Source organism: Corvus brachyrhynchos, unplaced genomic scaffold, assembly GCF_000691975.1.
Source record: "Corvus brachyrhynchos isolate BGI_N302 unplaced genomic scaffold, ASM69197v1 scaffold522, whole genome shotgun sequence".
In the NCBI taxonomy this organism is placed as follows: Eukaryota; Metazoa; Chordata; class Aves; order Passeriformes; family Corvidae; genus Corvus; species Corvus brachyrhynchos.
The window spans coordinates 719349-735704 of NW_008236649.1; the positions used below are offsets into that span (position 1 = coordinate 719349).

At 47.6% G+C, this 16356-nt stretch overlaps 1 protein-coding gene across 1 annotated transcript in view; it reads right to left on the reverse strand.

Moving 5' to 3' along the window:
- The window catches only part of WFIKKN2 (WAP, follistatin/kazal, immunoglobulin, kunitz and netrin domain containing 2), a 6253-nt gene extending 4508 nt beyond the window's left edge, over nt 1-1745 (reverse strand). The window contains exon 1 of the mRNA XM_008644422.2: nt 1101-1745. Coding sequence (XP_008642644.1) covers nt 1101-1301 — 201 coding nt within the window. The 5' untranslated portion in view covers nt 1302-1745. The remainder of the gene's footprint in view (nt 1-1100) is intronic.
- Nucleotides 1746-16356: the final 14611 nt, after the last annotated feature.

The window sequence follows — 16356 nt, forward strand, 5'->3', positions numbered from 1 at the left end:
TAAGGAGTGTGGCTGGGCAGAGTCTTTGGCTGCCTGCAGTACGCTCACTCCATAGAGGGCCCGGGGCCTGTGCCCTGCCACAAGGCAAAAGGGACTATTTGTAGCCAGTGGCTTCTGGCTTTCAGGTTTTGACCAGTAAATTATTAAAACATCATCATCTGCTGCTGCTGCTGCTGCTGGGGTTTTGAAAGTGTTTTAGTGTTCATTGCTGCACCTGGTAGTTGGAACAGAGGTGGCTTATTTGGGAATGGCAAAAGTAAAAAGAGCACCTTCATTTCCTAACACATGGGATCCATCTGAGTAAATGTCTTTGTTTACTTACGGCCAGAAATTTTGTCTGTTTTTCCCCCCTTTTTAGCATTGCAGAAACAACCTGGCTACAGAGCACAAACCCAAACACTTTTTTCAGCACAGTAAATGCTCCTATGCTCCCGTCAGCCACGTTTGGGCTACAGAAGCTTTGTCATGGGACATGATGTAAGACGCAGGACAAACAGGTATTTTCAGATACCAGCTTGAGCTGGCAGTGCTGACAGGTTGAAAAATTAATTTTAGGGTTGTAAGCTAAACACATTTTGAGCTGGGAGCATCCCACAGAACATCTGCCTGGTCCTTTTAGCCATGCCCTGTTCTGCACCCCAAGCAAGCTTTGTGCTTCAAATGCAGCAAAGGCTGATGATTTACATACTAAATTAAACTATTTCATACAGGATTCCTCCCAGGAATATAAAACATTGATGATGGCCACCACCAACAAAGAGCATGATGACACTGTTAAAATACTATGGATTGGCCCCAGGGCATGCTGAGTTCTGGAGTATCAAATTCAGACGTTTCTTTTGACATGAAGACAAGGAAAAGGATCAAACAGAGCAAACAGAGCAAAAGTGACAGCTGGCACACACCTCCCCTCTTAACTGATAACTCATCAAACCTTTCTACGTTATATAGGTCACGGGTCAACTCAATACATCCGCTGTCTGCATGGGGTCCTGCCCGGTGCCAGCGCCCTTCCAGCTGGGACAGAAGGCTCCCACCAAGCCCCCCAACAGCCCCAGCAGAGCCCATGATGCAGAGACACAAAAATGTGCATCACTCACCAGGTCGGTGTCACACTCCCTCTTGCAAGTGCTCTGTGCGTCGACCCACAGGTTGGGGTTCATGTCATTGGGGCATATCCCAGCGTGGGAGTACCGGATTGGAGGTAGGGCTCTCCCTTTCAGAGAGACCTCCAGAAGCAAGAGGACACTGCTCTTCCCCAGCAAGATCCACATCCACCGAGAGAACAGCACCAACAACATCTCAGAACTTCTCCAGGGCAGTAGCAGTGTCCGAGCTGGAAGTAGTTCTTGTTTGCTTGGGGTTGCTTTTTTTTTTTTTTTTGGGTAAGCCTTAAGTTGTTGAGGAACCCAGATGCACCTGACTTCAGTAAAAACTTCAGCAAGCTCCTCTGCTGCCTCTGTTGACAGTGCAGTTTGGTCTGGACCTCATTGGATTAAAGGTCCTAGGAAGTCACCCCCTTATTTTAAGAGAAACGCTACTTGTGCGAGCAGAGTTAGCTCTATTTATACCCTGCCTCTGTTAACAAGTCAGAAAAAGTAAACTTGATTTCTTTGACAGGCACACGCTTCCTATGTCCTGGTGGCAGTCAGACAGATTTGTTGCAAGAAAAAAAAGCTGGAAAGAGTTCAAAAGGCTGGAACTGGCATGGTGGGACCCCTGCATGTTTCTGAATGCAGGGAGGCCTTCTTAACCCCTTTAGACCTAAAGTACTTCCCTATGCTAAGAATGGCATTTACTTCTGAAAGGGGACTTGTCTAAGTAACACGGACCCGCAGTCAGGGGATTTCCCCACGGCAAGGGGCTACACAATCACTTGCTAAAAGGAACAAATAATAGGATTGAAGCAATTAAAGCCAGAATATTGTATTTTAACAAAGGAAGTAGGGAAGAAATAACTTATTTAAATTTAGGATCAACAAAGCAGAATGTCTTCGTAACTTCTCTCAGGGCTCCTCCGGGCTTTTTTCTTCTCTTTGGTGGGGAGATTTCCATGATGCTGGGTTTAATGCTGCTCTCCAGTCCCACCAGGAAGATGTTAAAAGTGTCCCCGAATTCCTCCACATTTCCTGACAGCCAGATCCCATTGTACAGTGCATTGCTGATCCCTTTAACAGCAACAACAAAAAAATAGTAGAAGTTCAACTCTATGGAAACCTGCATAAAGGAATGTACAGCATTTTTGCATTGGGGGGTGGGAGGGAAACTCAGTCAAGCCGAGTTCCTCATTCCCTGATTATTACAGCAAGGGGCTGATCCTGCTCCTTGACATCTTCCTAGAAGAAGCACCTTCCAGGATTAGGGCCTCTGGGCTGACTTCTGGGCTAGCTTGGGTGAACCCTCCATGTTGCTAAGAGCCTCCTGGGAGGATCAGGTAAGTTTGCATCCCACATGGAGGTTCTGCAGGGCTGGACCAACAACGCTGTGCCTGGGCAGGAGGAAGGGTGTGCATCCACCCTGTGCCCAGCACTGAGAGCTGCAAAGCCAGGCAGAGTCAGCCCTTACTTTTTTCCATCGGGCTTATAAATTCAGGGTTGTTTTTAATGGCTGAGTTTGGACCTAATTCTCCCCTGAGTGATGATGGCTGCCAACCAGTACAACCAGCAGTGAATTGGGTCACCATGGGGCTCCTGCTCATCCCCTGGGGCCAGGCAGCAGAGCACAGTGACCTGCTGGTGTTTCCTGCGATCGCCTCCGGGAAAAAGGGAGGGCAACCTGGAGCCGACCTGCCCTGGGCTGTGGCATTTCTGTTGCAACCCAGGCTTATAAAAGGGGCTGTTGCAGCTCTGATTTGTGTGCCTGCATTAACCATATGCATAGTATTTGAATTTCATGGGATGTGCAAAGCGAAGTTGTCCAAATTAGCTATTTATAAGGAGCAAAGTCAACTGCCAGGCAGCAGTTTGCATTTGATTTATTCACTCTGAAACTTTAGAAATCTGCATGACACTTGTACAAAGTGCGGCTGTGTGCTAAATGTTTTATTCAGTACTTGTTTACAAAGACAAACGCAGCACCCTGTGATGCCTAAAAAAGCCAACCAAAAATGACACATTCCGAAGAAGTACTTAAAATTCTTACAGCTCTATTAACAACAAAATTGCATGTATTAGTGGTTCTGTTGACTAAACAAAGGCACTTTCTATTGTAAAACTGACTACAGATAAGCTTTGGAACCAGCTGTATGTGGGTCTTGAGGAGTGCAGGTATCCTGGGTGCTGGGGAAGCTGCCTTGATGACCTCAACAGCCACTGCACATGCAGGAGTTTTCCCTCAATCCATGGCATTGCCACAGAGTAGCCATGGATGTGATTTTCCCCTGCCAGCTTTAATCCTTTATGGCCATTTTACCCTCTTACCTGCTGGATCTTGCAGCCTCCATCTCCTCTCCTGCTGCCAGACAGCCACGTCCTTGCTAGCTTTGGAGAGTGAGAGACACACTCATGTGGGCCACCGTAGGTGGAACTCTGTTCCAAACAGGAAAAAAACCCCACTATCTTTTTTTTAACTGTCTCTGACCAGGGATCCCTTGCCCACAGGCACATTTCAGCTGTGGGGGAGCAGAGTGGGACTCTGAAAAATCAGACATGGGTTTGCATCAGACAGAGCAGCCTTCTGCTTTGCTATGTCCTCCTCCATCCACAGAGATATTCTCCAGGGACAGGTAAGTCCCACTGCAGCTTTCTGCTTTCAGTTCTGAGGTATCATGTTCCTGGATCAGCCCCTGGGCCACTTGAGCTCAGCCAGGAGAGAGGAAAACATTGCCATAAATCTCCCTGTGAATGTGGGCAGGCAGCTCCAGAGGGCAAGGAGGCAGTGAGGGCTCCATACAGCCCTAGACAGCTGCCCTGTCCCTGCCAGGACATCCCAGAGATGCTGTTACCCAGCCTGAGGAGCACATCCAGGAGGGAACCCACTATAAAGGCTGCCCCAGGTTGGCTCGGGGACAGTGGGGACCCTGATTATCCCAGCACAGACAGCCAAGCTCTGACTAATGCACTCACCATCTCCTGGGTTTCATTGAGGGCTGTTTGCTTGCCTGGTTTAAGTTAATTTAACTCCACTGACTTCAGTGGATCTGACTGGACACTCCAGAACACCATCAGTTAATGCCAGTTGTGAACTGGGGTCTCTGTCAAGGTTCCCAGACCCAGTTTTTCTGTTCCTCCTTGTGGATAAAGGACTGTGCATTTTTTCTTTAATATAAACAATAAAGTAATCCCCATTCTCCATTGCTATGAAAAAATCCATTATGAAAGCTGATTTTATGGCTTATCTTATCTCAGCCATGTCAGATACTGATGTGCTAAAGATCTTCCCAAAAGAGATCAAGTCTTAGAAGCAACCCTACTACTACCCCACAATCCCACTTTCTGATGAAGATACTGGAATGAGTCTGCGGGATGGGGAACTGGGGTGAACTTCTCTGGATCTCAGATGGACAAACCTGAGCCTGGATGGCACAAAGCAACATCCTGGGTCTGCTCCCAGCAGTGGAGACATTGGTTTGTGACCAGCCCTAGTCCTGAAAAGGCCTCCTAGGATGCCCAAGGTCCTGATTAGGGTTGTTGATCTAGAACTGGCTTAACTGTTGTTGGGTTTTTTGTAAATTATAATTTCTTTGCCCTTTTTCCTGCCCTCCTCTTCTGTGCCAAGTGTTGACCCAGTGTGTGGTGTGACACCTTTTAACTGAGGAGAGAAATGGGATTCTCTGGTGTGCAGAAAAGTATAAATGAATTTGTGTATTTTTACTTAAGCCACTGTTAAAGGAGCAGCAAACTGTTGATCATATTTACTAGGCCAGCAGTCCTCATCTGGAGTTACTCAGCGGAGGGTGGATTGATTTGCTGGTTTTATTGTGGAAGGCTCTTGGCAGGAACCGTCACCCTGTGATGTTAAAACTCCAACTCCCATTGATCTCTTCCTCAGCACAGGGGCCCTTCCAGCCCCAGCAGCTCGTGCTCCCTGGGCCCGCTGCCAGCAGCCAGGTTTGCCAACACAAACACGAGCCACCCCCTCTCCAGACAGGCTGTGACTCATCGCTGCTGTGGCATTCTGCTGCCTGAGGCATCGAGACCCTACCCAAGGGCTCCCGGCTGGAGCGGGGGGTGCCATGGGTGCTCCCAGCACCTGCTGCAGATCAGTGGTGGGGTGAAGGTTGGATGCTCTGCCTCTGAGAGTAGCATAAATCAAAGACTCTGTCTTGTTCCTGAGGCCACCTTCCTCCTCCTCTTGCAGGACAGCTGGTGATGGCAGGGCCTGGTGCCAACTCCCTGCAGTGCCCACAGCAGCAATCAGCCCCTTCTTCCAAACAGGATGCCCAAACCTGCCCGGCCCACAGGGACCCTCATGCAGGCAGCTCCAAGGACAAGCTCTTCTTCAGCCCCACCATCATCATGCCCCCTCTGTAGGTGGCTCCTTCTCCATGCACAGCTGAAAATGTGATGCCTGAACAGAAAAGTACTCTACAAAAACCTGTTTCATTTAGACAGTAACAACGTTCCAGGCTGTATGTAAAGCTTATTGCACTTAAAGCTGATAGCCAGACATTTGAGAGGGAACGTCACTGCCAGATCACTTTTGGAGCACAGCTGCCAACTGCTTGTCTCAAGCAGGACCATTGCTTCCATACTCACAGAGAAATACAGATAATGCTTTGGGACCTCAGCTTTATCTTACTTTGGACTGCAAAGAGTCAAACCTTCCCCTTTGAGCGATATCCTGAACCTCGGCAGGACCTGCTCAGGAGATGGCCGGGGATCCCAGCTCAGGAGATGGCCGGGGATCCCAGCTCAGATGCCTTTCCACAGCCCTCAGAGGACCACACATCTCCTGCTGGCTGGACAGTTGGCTGAGCAAGGAGGAATTTTGGCAGCGTGAGATGCACCTGAACATCAAAGCACAGGCAAAGGCTGCTGTGCTGGCCCCATGCTTTGGGAGCAAATGTACACGGGCCAGGCAGATTTGGGCTGAAGGTGTACAATGGGAACAGCCTGCCTGGGTCCTATTTTGGCTCTCTTCATGTGCATAATTAGCAGCAGAGGCATATTTCAGTTTTCCCCAAGTTAAGATAGAAATCTCCCTGTAAGCACCCAGAACTAACAAGTGCTGGTTTTGACTTCTGAAATAACATATGTGAGCAGATCCCAGAGTGCAGGGAAGGCTCAGGGGGCACATTTGGCATGGAGATTGCTCACTGAAAGGAGCTGCTGTTGATGTGCACGCTGCCTCACGTGCAGCTGCTCGGTAAGCAGGAGTTAATGTGGTTAGACAGAAGGGCTCAGTTTGGGGAGGAAAATCAATAATGTCAGGGAGTTTATTACAGGGTTATGGGCCACCTGCTAGAACCCAGCATTAGGTCTGCATTGCACTGTGTTTCGGGGAGAGCTGATGGCACTGCACTCAGACAGGGCTAGTGCCAGAATTATTATTTTATGCCTCGGCAGATGGCTTCTGCTCAGGGGTTTTATCTTTGAGTGCAGACATACAACTAATCATCATTTGCTTTCTCTTTCTCTGCTAACGTAAGCTGGGCAGGAAGCAATTGCCAGTTTGATGATGGTTCATTATTGTTTGGTTTATTCTGTCTGAAACAGCACAGCAAGAGGCACCAAGGGTACAAAGGAAGATAATCAACACGTTAGCAGTGAGATATGGGGAAAAGCTGAGCTCAGAAGCTTGTCTTTCACCAGCCTATCTCTTTCTGTCTCTGTTTCAGAGACAAAGCCTAACATATCCCATAGATAATTCGGAGAGGCCATGTTGGTATCTTTGGATTGTCAAGATTGCGAAGATGAAATGTTGGGAATGGGTTCATCCTACCTTAGAGCAGGAGGATCTAAATTACTTCCTAAAGTCCCTTCCAGTTCTGTTCTCTGTCACTGTCAATGCTGAGCAAGACCTGCTCCATCAATTAAGCTTTGAGTTAGGGAGATCTGAGGTCTGTAATGCAACCTGGAATGCCAAGAAACAGAAATCACAGCCACGGTGGCATCAGTGCAGGGCCACTTTCCGTGTTAGACCCTCTCAGCTACCTGGTGTACAGGCTGGGCCAGGTCCTGTCACCTGCTGAGCGTGGCAAATACAGACACCATGGACACACAGCTGCAGCACAGAGCCTGGAGCACCTTGTTTTGTTGCAGGTTTTAGGAATTCATAGTTTTACGACAAGCTTGAATAACAGCACTTTAGGGAACTGGTGCCAAACCTGTGGTGTGCAAATGGAGATGTTCCCATGGCTTCCAGCACTGCTGTGGCTGTGTGAGCCATAGCATAAAATCCTCAGGATTGAACTGGTATATTTATTGTTGTTTTTTATAACTTTCAGTTGTTCTGGTTGGTTCCAGCTCAGTCTGAATCAAAGCTTAGAATAAAAGTGAGGTGCAGGCCTGGCACATGCTCAGGCTGAGTGCTCAGCACATCTTTCACCAGAGCCAGTGGAGTTTCTCCAGGAACGTAAGTTAATTTAGTTCCCTGTGTAGAACTAAGAAATATTACTGAACCCATTGCACAGATTCACTTCAGTCTGAAAATGACCCTAATTTAACCTCCCTTATTTACTTTTAGGAATTTAAAGCTGGGAGGAAATCACTTGCTGAGTATCACACAGCAGCAGCCACAAAAGGTTGGAGTCCCAAGACCCTGCTTCCAACCCCATGGGCACCATTTCCTTCTAAAAAAGCAGGTTCGGTATAGAAAAGTCACATTGCTTTTGTTTGTGATGTGATTCAATTTATATAAACAGTAAGGTTTTAACCTGCTGTACTAATTTAACTTAACCCCAAGCCTTAATTCCCTGTGATTTCAGCATGAAGGAACCATCTCTCTGTCCCTTGGGACTGCTCTTTTTTTAGAAAGGTTATGAACCTTTTAGTGGAGGAAAGTTCGTGAGGTGAGATTAAACTGCTGCAGATTTGCATGATTTTGTGCTCCACTGCGAGACTTTACCAAACCACTGAATCTGTGGAAGTTTGGAACCCTCATTGTGGCTGGGAGCCTCTCCAGGAGATGCAGAGCAGCTCCAAGCAACTGGGCTTTTCATCAGGCAACGAGTGTTGGCTTCTCCAGACAACCTGGAAGTTCCAGAGCTCCTCCGAGGGTTTGGTATCCACAACTTCACTATAAACAAGCTAATTTCCACAAAATGGAACTATTTCCATTTATGCAGATACCATGAAATCCTTTTAGCATCAATTCTGTCTTCCTGGAATTTAAATCTAAATTAGGACAAAACTCCTTTTTAACGGAAGAGTTATTGCCCTGGTTTGGCTTTGCTGGCTGCTAGCAGTCCTGGCTGTCACACAGCACATCCGCTGCCCGTGCCCAGAGGGTGAGCTCTGCCAGGAGCAGTCCTTGCCTTCTAAGTTGGGCACATTAAGAGTCTTTCCAAGAGGTGAACTATTTTGGTTTAGTTCTCCCTGTGTGCCACCAGATGCAAGGCATCACACACTCTGCACTGGTTGGGCCCAGACAGCGGCCAACAGGAGTTAGAGCAGCTCTTCGGGGCTACTGATGCCCTTCCTGGAAGTGCCCAAAGGAGCTGAAGTGCAGTTTTGGTCTGTAACGGTGCTCCTCTCCTGGCATTCATTCAGCAGCACATCTGAACACAGGCTGGAGGTGCAAGTGATGTCTGCAAACCAGTGATGACCCACTTCCATTGATCTTTTGAGCAGCTAGCCCATCCTTCCTGCCCTGGCAATGGGATGTTTGTCTGCATTTAACAGCTTTTTTTTCACTGTTGCTCTTTCTGATTCCAGCCAATTCAACACACATTCTTATTTTGATCTTTTATTTTTCGCAGAGTCCACCTGCAGCCCACAGCATAGCAGGGTCTGCTGAGATGCAGCACTTTCCTTCCATGGCAGTTTTGGAGATAACGGGTCCGATCGTAGGTAACATTTAAGAGATTCACATGGTTTAATCGTTACAGTTTCCCTGTGCCTTTAGGGCAAACACGTTGGGCTCAGCGCTCTGTCTCACCAATTGCTGGGATTGTGTTTAATGACAGACACAGCAGACGGTCTTTGAGCTGGAGGGTACAAAGGAACCGGAGCATCATTAGCGGTGAGTGTTTCAAACGCTCTATAATGGCCTGATTTTTCTCCAGTTGAAGTCGATGTAAATATTCTGCTGACTTCAAAGGGGAGCGGGGTGAAGTTACGGCCAAGTACTCTTGGAAATCCCACCCAGTGCTTGATTTTTCTTGACCTGAACGTCAGTTCAGTCAGCTCTCCTTCCACAAAGGAGCTTTCAGGAGTCCTGGAAAAGCCGCCGGAGTGCTTTTAGTCTTGGGTTCACATGGTAGCAGCATGTGAATTGTGGCAAATCTAGAGAACGATTCAGCCCTCCCAAGTCCTGACTCCACTTCTGCAGATGTCTGGCTGGCATCGCTCTTGCTCTCTCCTCACTGACTGTGGGGGAGTTTAGGGCGATGGGATTCCCACGGAGGCACCTCAGTTTGGTGCGGTGAACTCCTGCAGTGGGGCAGCAGAATGTGGGGTACTCTCACAAGACCTTTGGCTTTGCTGTGCATCAGCCAGGAGAACAAGCTGGTCAAAATGCCTGAAAAATCTTTACATTGTGGCATGAGCTGTGGCTTTATCTCTTCCCAGCACATGGAAAATCGTCATGAATTATTTTTCTCTTTTTTTTCCCCCCGGGGGGGTGGGGTGTATGTGTGTGTTTTTTCTTTCATAATTTTACATGTTTTCTTTTGTGCTTCTGTAACACCATACTTTAAAAGCTCTATGAGAGTGGAAAATCAGACTTTTCTATACATTTCCAAATATTTCCATTAACTAATTTCCTTTTGAAGTCAATCAGATTTGTCAATTTGGAACTGTTATCTCCACAGGAACCATTCCCATCTTTGCCACTGACTTTGTGAGCCCAGACCATTTGCTCTCTGCACCACAGCTTCCACCTCCCTAAAGGAGACTATAAAGCTCACAAGTGGGTCAAGTGACATCAGTTTATCTTTGAAATCCCAACTTCTTGCCATTCCCACAGAGCCGTGCGTGAGTGTGAGGTGTGATTTGCTGCAATCTCAAAACTGTTGGGAAAAAATGGTGAATGCAAAAATTTTATCTCCAGCCATTTGTTCACATCTCTTCAGCTGCAGTTTAAGCACAGCCCTTTCACTCACACACACACACACACGCACACACACACACACAGAGGCTTTTTTTTAAAAAACTTTGCCATGGCCAGAAAACTAATAGTGTAACCGTTTCAGGACATATATTTGTACTTTCTCAGCTCCTTTTTGATTTGTCTGAGGAATCTGGTGTACCCATGGCCACAAAAAAAAACCAGGTTAGTGCACAGTAGAGGCTTTCATGGCCACTAATCTTGATGACAAAATTATTCGAACAAACACTTCTTGTGTCACCAATATATATTATGTAAAACCTTGTGACTTTGATTATGTGTCTATAATACAGATTAGTCTGTTTGGGTGTTTGGTGCTGACCTCCAATAAGCTCCTAAAGTATTAGCAAGAATTTGCAAGTGACAGGCAGGCAGAGGTGCTGTTCTGCCTAATCCCATTCTCAAAACTCTGGCTATATATGTCTGAACAGTTTCTGCTGCTTTCCCTGAGGCACCAACCAGGTTCTTTCTTCTCAGCCCCCTCCCAGCCACCTTTGTCCTTCTTTCCACTGCTGTAATGTGTCACAAATGTTGGAAGATTTCACTAACCTTGTGGACCAGAGCCAGGGAAACAGCGAGAACAAATTTAGAATAGGAGGCAGAGAATGTACCAGCTGGGAGGTGATGCTGTCAATCTCCATGGAGACCTCTTTAGTTACAGCTTTGCTAATTACTCTGATGAATTGTATAGAGGTTGAAAGCCTGGCCAAGTCAATAGAGAGTTCCAAATTGACTGGCCGTGTCTTGGGCCCACGAGGGATACACAGGGCACAGCCCCTCGGGGTAACCAGTTATGATTTGCACTGGGGGCTTTCTCCTTGATGGCCAAAACACAGCCTAAGGAGAATCCAAACACCTTGCTCTGATCTTCTGCACAAGGCCAGGTTCTTCTAAAGAAAAGAGCTCTGGAGAAATAAATGTAGATCTCATCTTAGCAAAACAATTTTCTTCTCAGGCACGCAAGTGAACCATCTCTGTCATCCTGTGAACTTCCCACAAGAGTCAGCTCCTGCAGGAGATGAACTGGGACAAGATCCACAGAAGCCTTTTGACTCAAAATGCCTAGACAGGACATGCTGCTATGCAGGATTCAGGCAACTAGTTATATTTGCCCCTTATCCCCAGGATGAACATGTTTCATGGATTAGTACTACAGACACGGGCAGAGAGGAATGCAGCCAAAAGTCTGGAGAAAAAGCAAAGGCAGTCCCTTGTCTGCACAGTTTTCTGGGTTAAAATGTCTCTGAGCTCAGAGGGGGACTGGGCTGACACCTGGGGAACCTGCCACCACCCCAACATGAGCAACAACCATCCTCGGGGGGAGAAGTCTGGATCCACAGCACTGCAGCCCAGGGTTGTCATTACTTGAAGCCAAACTGGCTTTAGACACTAATCCACTGAACAATTTCCAGTTGTTATCAAAATCTATTGGACTTCTTAACCACGAGTCCCTGAGCTGATGTACCACATCCCTCAGGTTCCAGCTCCGTGATTTGTTTGTTCAGAAATTATTTATTTGTTCTACAAATAGAAACAATGTTAAATTAACAACAGGAAAAAAAAATCAGCTGTACATCATGCCTGATTTCTAAAGGGATTTGGCTGCCTGAGCAGATCTTTCCCTCCCAGATCACCTTTCCCCCAAATATCAGTGCCATTTTCCAACCTCTTCCTGTCAAATTTCACTCCATGCTGCAGGCATGTGCAGCTGTGTGCATGAGTGTGTGCTCACACCTGCTAAAATGTCCCTCTTTAGATGCTCAGCTCCCCTTGATCCCCTGCAGGATGCTCAGCAGGGCTGAAAATCCATGAGATAGCTGGTTGCATTGTAATTCAGGGATGCTCCAGGGTGCTAAAACCTGTCCTGAATCCCAGTCCTCTGTACCACTATAAGCAGAGCAATTCCTGCCAGGTGATTTAGTGAAAAAGCTGTCATTTAATGGTCAAAAAATATTCTGGAGTTCACTGGAAGGATTTTTTTATCTCATTAAAAACAGAGGAACTTGAGTAGAGCCCTATCCACCCTGACTGAGGTGCTCATCTTGCCTGGCAGTAGGCAGCTGGAAATTTTTTGGTTCAAAGCTTGTTCCCTTTAGATCCTTTGGCAGAGAGTAGAACACAAGGGGCACCTCCAGAGGATGATTTGGCTGTGCTATTTTAGACCCTTGCCCTGGGAGGAGATGAATCTGCCTCTGTGCTGCATGTTTCCCCCCATGGACATGAAGTGAGTCTTGGGTGACACAGGCCCAGACTTGGTAACATGGAGGTTTGAATTCAACTTAATTCACCTACAGACTCCCACAGGGAGCTTCCATGGGGTCAGCACAAAAACTGGTATAGCATAAACTGCTTCTCCCATGTGACTTTGACTTCCTCCTTTGAAATTGTCTCCTCTGCCTTCAAACTCTCATTGAAAGGCCCAAAGTGAGCAGCACAGATAAATTTAAATCTAAGTGAATATTGGGCTTGACTTTTAATTCCATCTTTATTCTCCACCAGCCCTTCCATTTCCCTGAGCCTTAATCCCATCACAGCTTTAAATCTGTGTGTGTGCATTAAGTATCATATTTAAGATTTGTGACTATCCCTAAACCTTATTTCTAACAAGTCCACAACTGCAGTATTGGTTTAAATTGCCAGAAACATTATTTTGGTGGGTTGGGTGGGGACTGAGTGTTTCAAATATGATTGTACAGCTGTCAGTATCACTGTGTAACTGGGAATTAAGCCTTTAAAAAGATGTTTAATCATAACTTTCAGTGACTGAGAAGTTGGTTTAATGGAGTTACTTGGGGAATGAAACCTGAAATGCAGAGGGAATAAAAAACTTCATAAGCCTTAAAAAAAACCAGGAGCAAATAGCAAACAGACAGACCATGGTTTCTCCAAAAAAGGAGAAAAGAACCAATCCAGAGGATCAGGCACAGTCAGAAGCTTGCATAAAGACATATTAACACTTAACCAACAAAATCTGGAAAACTTGCTGTGGGGACAAAGACTGGCCCAAGCCTCCCCTGTGGTTGCTCCAAAGCTGTGACAGCGAGGTGCTGGCTCTGCCAGCGATGCCATGGGCTCAGGGCTGTGCCCAGGGCTGGTGAACAGAGAGCACTGAGCACCTGTAAATCAAACAAAGAAAACAAAACATCACCGACCTGTGCTCCACACACACAGGCTCAGAACTCAGCGTGTTCCCACTGAAGGTCAAGGGCATTTAACATTTGGGAAGCAAAGTGGCTGCTCTAGCCATGAGCACCGTGTGCGATTCCCAGCAGCTTCCAAAGGCAACGGCCAGCGCTCAGCCGGCATCCAGATCCTGCAGGCCCTGCTGCTCTTGGCAGGGAGGCGTGTGCATGTGTGCCCTGCACAGGTACAGGCACAAACCCAGCTGCTGTGTGGGAAAGGAGCAGGGAAAGGACAAGTTCTTGGCTCTGCTGGGAGCTGGTGAGTGTGACACCAGTGCCAATAAAGGGGCAGGGGACACACGCGTGCGAGGGGGTCTGAGGCTCCACGCGGGGGCACGAGCAGGAGCGTCATGGCGGCGGTGTAGAGGTTTGAGCCAAGGGAAATTGCTGCTAATCCTCTTCCACACGGCCTTCCTTGCAGGAGGAGATCTCATGACTCCAGGGAGAAGTACATTGTGTAACTAAGCAATGGTGAACCCAAGCTCCATTTAACAGGGCTTGGCACAGGCGCAACAGAGTAGGATACTCATCCCAAGAGAGCGTGAGAGAGAGCATCTCAGTGCATCACCCGCCGGCTTCGAGTCCTTAAAAGCCCTGTGTGGCTTTGGGAGAGGAGCTCAAACAGAGGGGGGGGGAAAATAAAAAAAAGCCCATAACCCCCCAGGCCGCAGCTTCCTGCACCAGCCTTCCCTGCGCTTGTGTGGAAATGTTGCATAATGTCCCTTTGCACCACACGAAGCTTGGAAATCTGCAGGATCAAAGCTGTATGGAGACACTATGGATGCGCCGAGACAAATTTAAAGGCATTTCACAGTTATAACAAGAAGCACAAAGCCGCACTCCGGGCTCCTCTTGCTGTTCCACTGTGACATCTAGTGGCAGTGGCACTGGAGAACGAGGAATTGGTGTTCCTGGTTTTAGGCCTGTCCCTGCACTCACCTCCTGAGTAGCTTTTCCCCATCCCTCTGAGAGTTGTCTTGTATGATATTGGAAAAAGCTCTTTTGCCACTAATCCTATTGGATTTTTATAGATGTAAAAAATTGGGATTTAAAGATTTCACAGTGTGCAAGAGAGCATCCTGCTTCCTGGAATGTAGCACTAGGTCTCCACTTGTGTGTGCCTTGTCTTTGTTTTACAGCTTTATGGCACAGACACTGAAAATAGACAAAAGGGATCGTGGGTTAAAGAGTGATCATTTAGGATGCTTTTACTGAAAAAGCAAACGAGTTAAAATGAAAATATTCAGGCCACAGCAGTGTGCAGTTGAAGGCTGGTCTTCCAGGTCTCTGAGGTTTGAATTTGCAGTTGTCACCAGGTAAATCTTATTTGCAAACCATTTTCCAAATCCAGTTGTTTCTCATACAGTTTGTTGAGTCTTTTGGTAGCAGCTGGGCAAAATTTTTGTTCAATCTGTTGCATGGGATCAAAAGCATGTGATTTGGTGTGAAAAACTTGCCACTGAGTCACCGTGTAACCTTTGCCATAGTAGTTAAAAATGTCACTTCTTGCTTGTCCCTCCTGCCTTCATGCATGTGGTTTGCAGGGCTGCTTCTCTCTTAGAGAAACATCTGGCCTGTGGGCCTCTGCCTCTCCCGACCCGATTAAAAGGAAGATGAGCGTTTGTGCTTTGAAGCTTCATTGGTATGGAGAGATATTTAGGAACTGTTTGGATGGTAATGCTGCAGGCATCGTCTTTACCTAATTGCCACAACCGCCAGAGAAGGAACAGCAGAGCACAGCAACAGCAACCCAAGTCCTAAATTAAATGGTAGGTTAAAAATAATGTCACTAATAAGAAAACTAAGCCATAAAAGAGAGGCAATGAAATAAAAATATAGCTTAGTGAAAATTTCTCCTTGGTGGCAGACACTGATGTCAAAACAGAAAGCCTGGAGTTAAATGAGCTCCCCAACACACGCCACAGTGATTTAATGAAGAGTGTGAGCAACACACTGGAGAGGGAAGGGCTGGGAACAGGGGGTGCCAGGGCTGGAAGTGTCTGGGGAAACCCGTGGTGGGTTTCACTCCCAACCCATGGATTTTACCCATCCTTGCAGTCCTTTCCCAGCCCATGGAAGCCTCACAGCTCGAGGGCAGGAAACAGGCTGCTGGTTAAAAACACCCCGAAAAGGGCAAGGCCACTGTGATGGATGAAGGGTTGGACTCAAAGACCTTGGAGGTCTTTTCCAACCTAAATAATTCTATGATGTGCCTTTGCCAGGCAGGCAGTTTTTACCTGCAGCTTTTCCCCTCTTCCCAGGAGCTGTGTCCCCTGAAACCCCCACAGAGGGCTCAGGATGTCAGGTGAGGGTGGGATGAACCCGTCAGAGGAAACACTCCAGTCTTGGATTTTCACCCTGCCCCCATCTCAGTGCCTGGGGTGGCACAGAATCACAGAATCACTGGGGTTGGAAGGGACCTCTGGAGATCACCCAGTCCAACCCCCTGCCAGGCAGAGTCACCGGGAGCAGGTGACACAGGAACACATCCAGGTGGGTTTGGAACACCTCCAGAGACAGAGACTCCACAGCCTCCCTGGGCAGCTGTTCCAGAGCTCTATCGCCCTTAATGTAAAGGAGTTCTTCCTAGTGTTGAGGTGGAACTATTTGTGTTTTAGTTTATGGTCATTGCCCCTCGTCCTGTCGCTGCGCACCAATGAAAAGAGTGTGACACCATCCTCTGACACTCCTTGGATATATTTAAATGCACTGATGAGATCCCCTCTTAGTCTTCTCCAGACCAAACAGGCCCAGCTCTCGCAGTGTCTCTGCATCAGAGAGATGCTCCAGACCCCTCATCATTGTGGCCTTCGCTGGACGCTCTCCAGCAGCTCCCTGTTTTTCCTGTGCTGAGGAGCCCAGAACCGGACAGAGAACTCCAGGTAAGGGCCGTACCCCGCCCGGGGCAGCGCCAGCGCTGTCCGCCCGCCCCAGGCTCAAGATGGCGGCGGACGTGAGGGCCGGC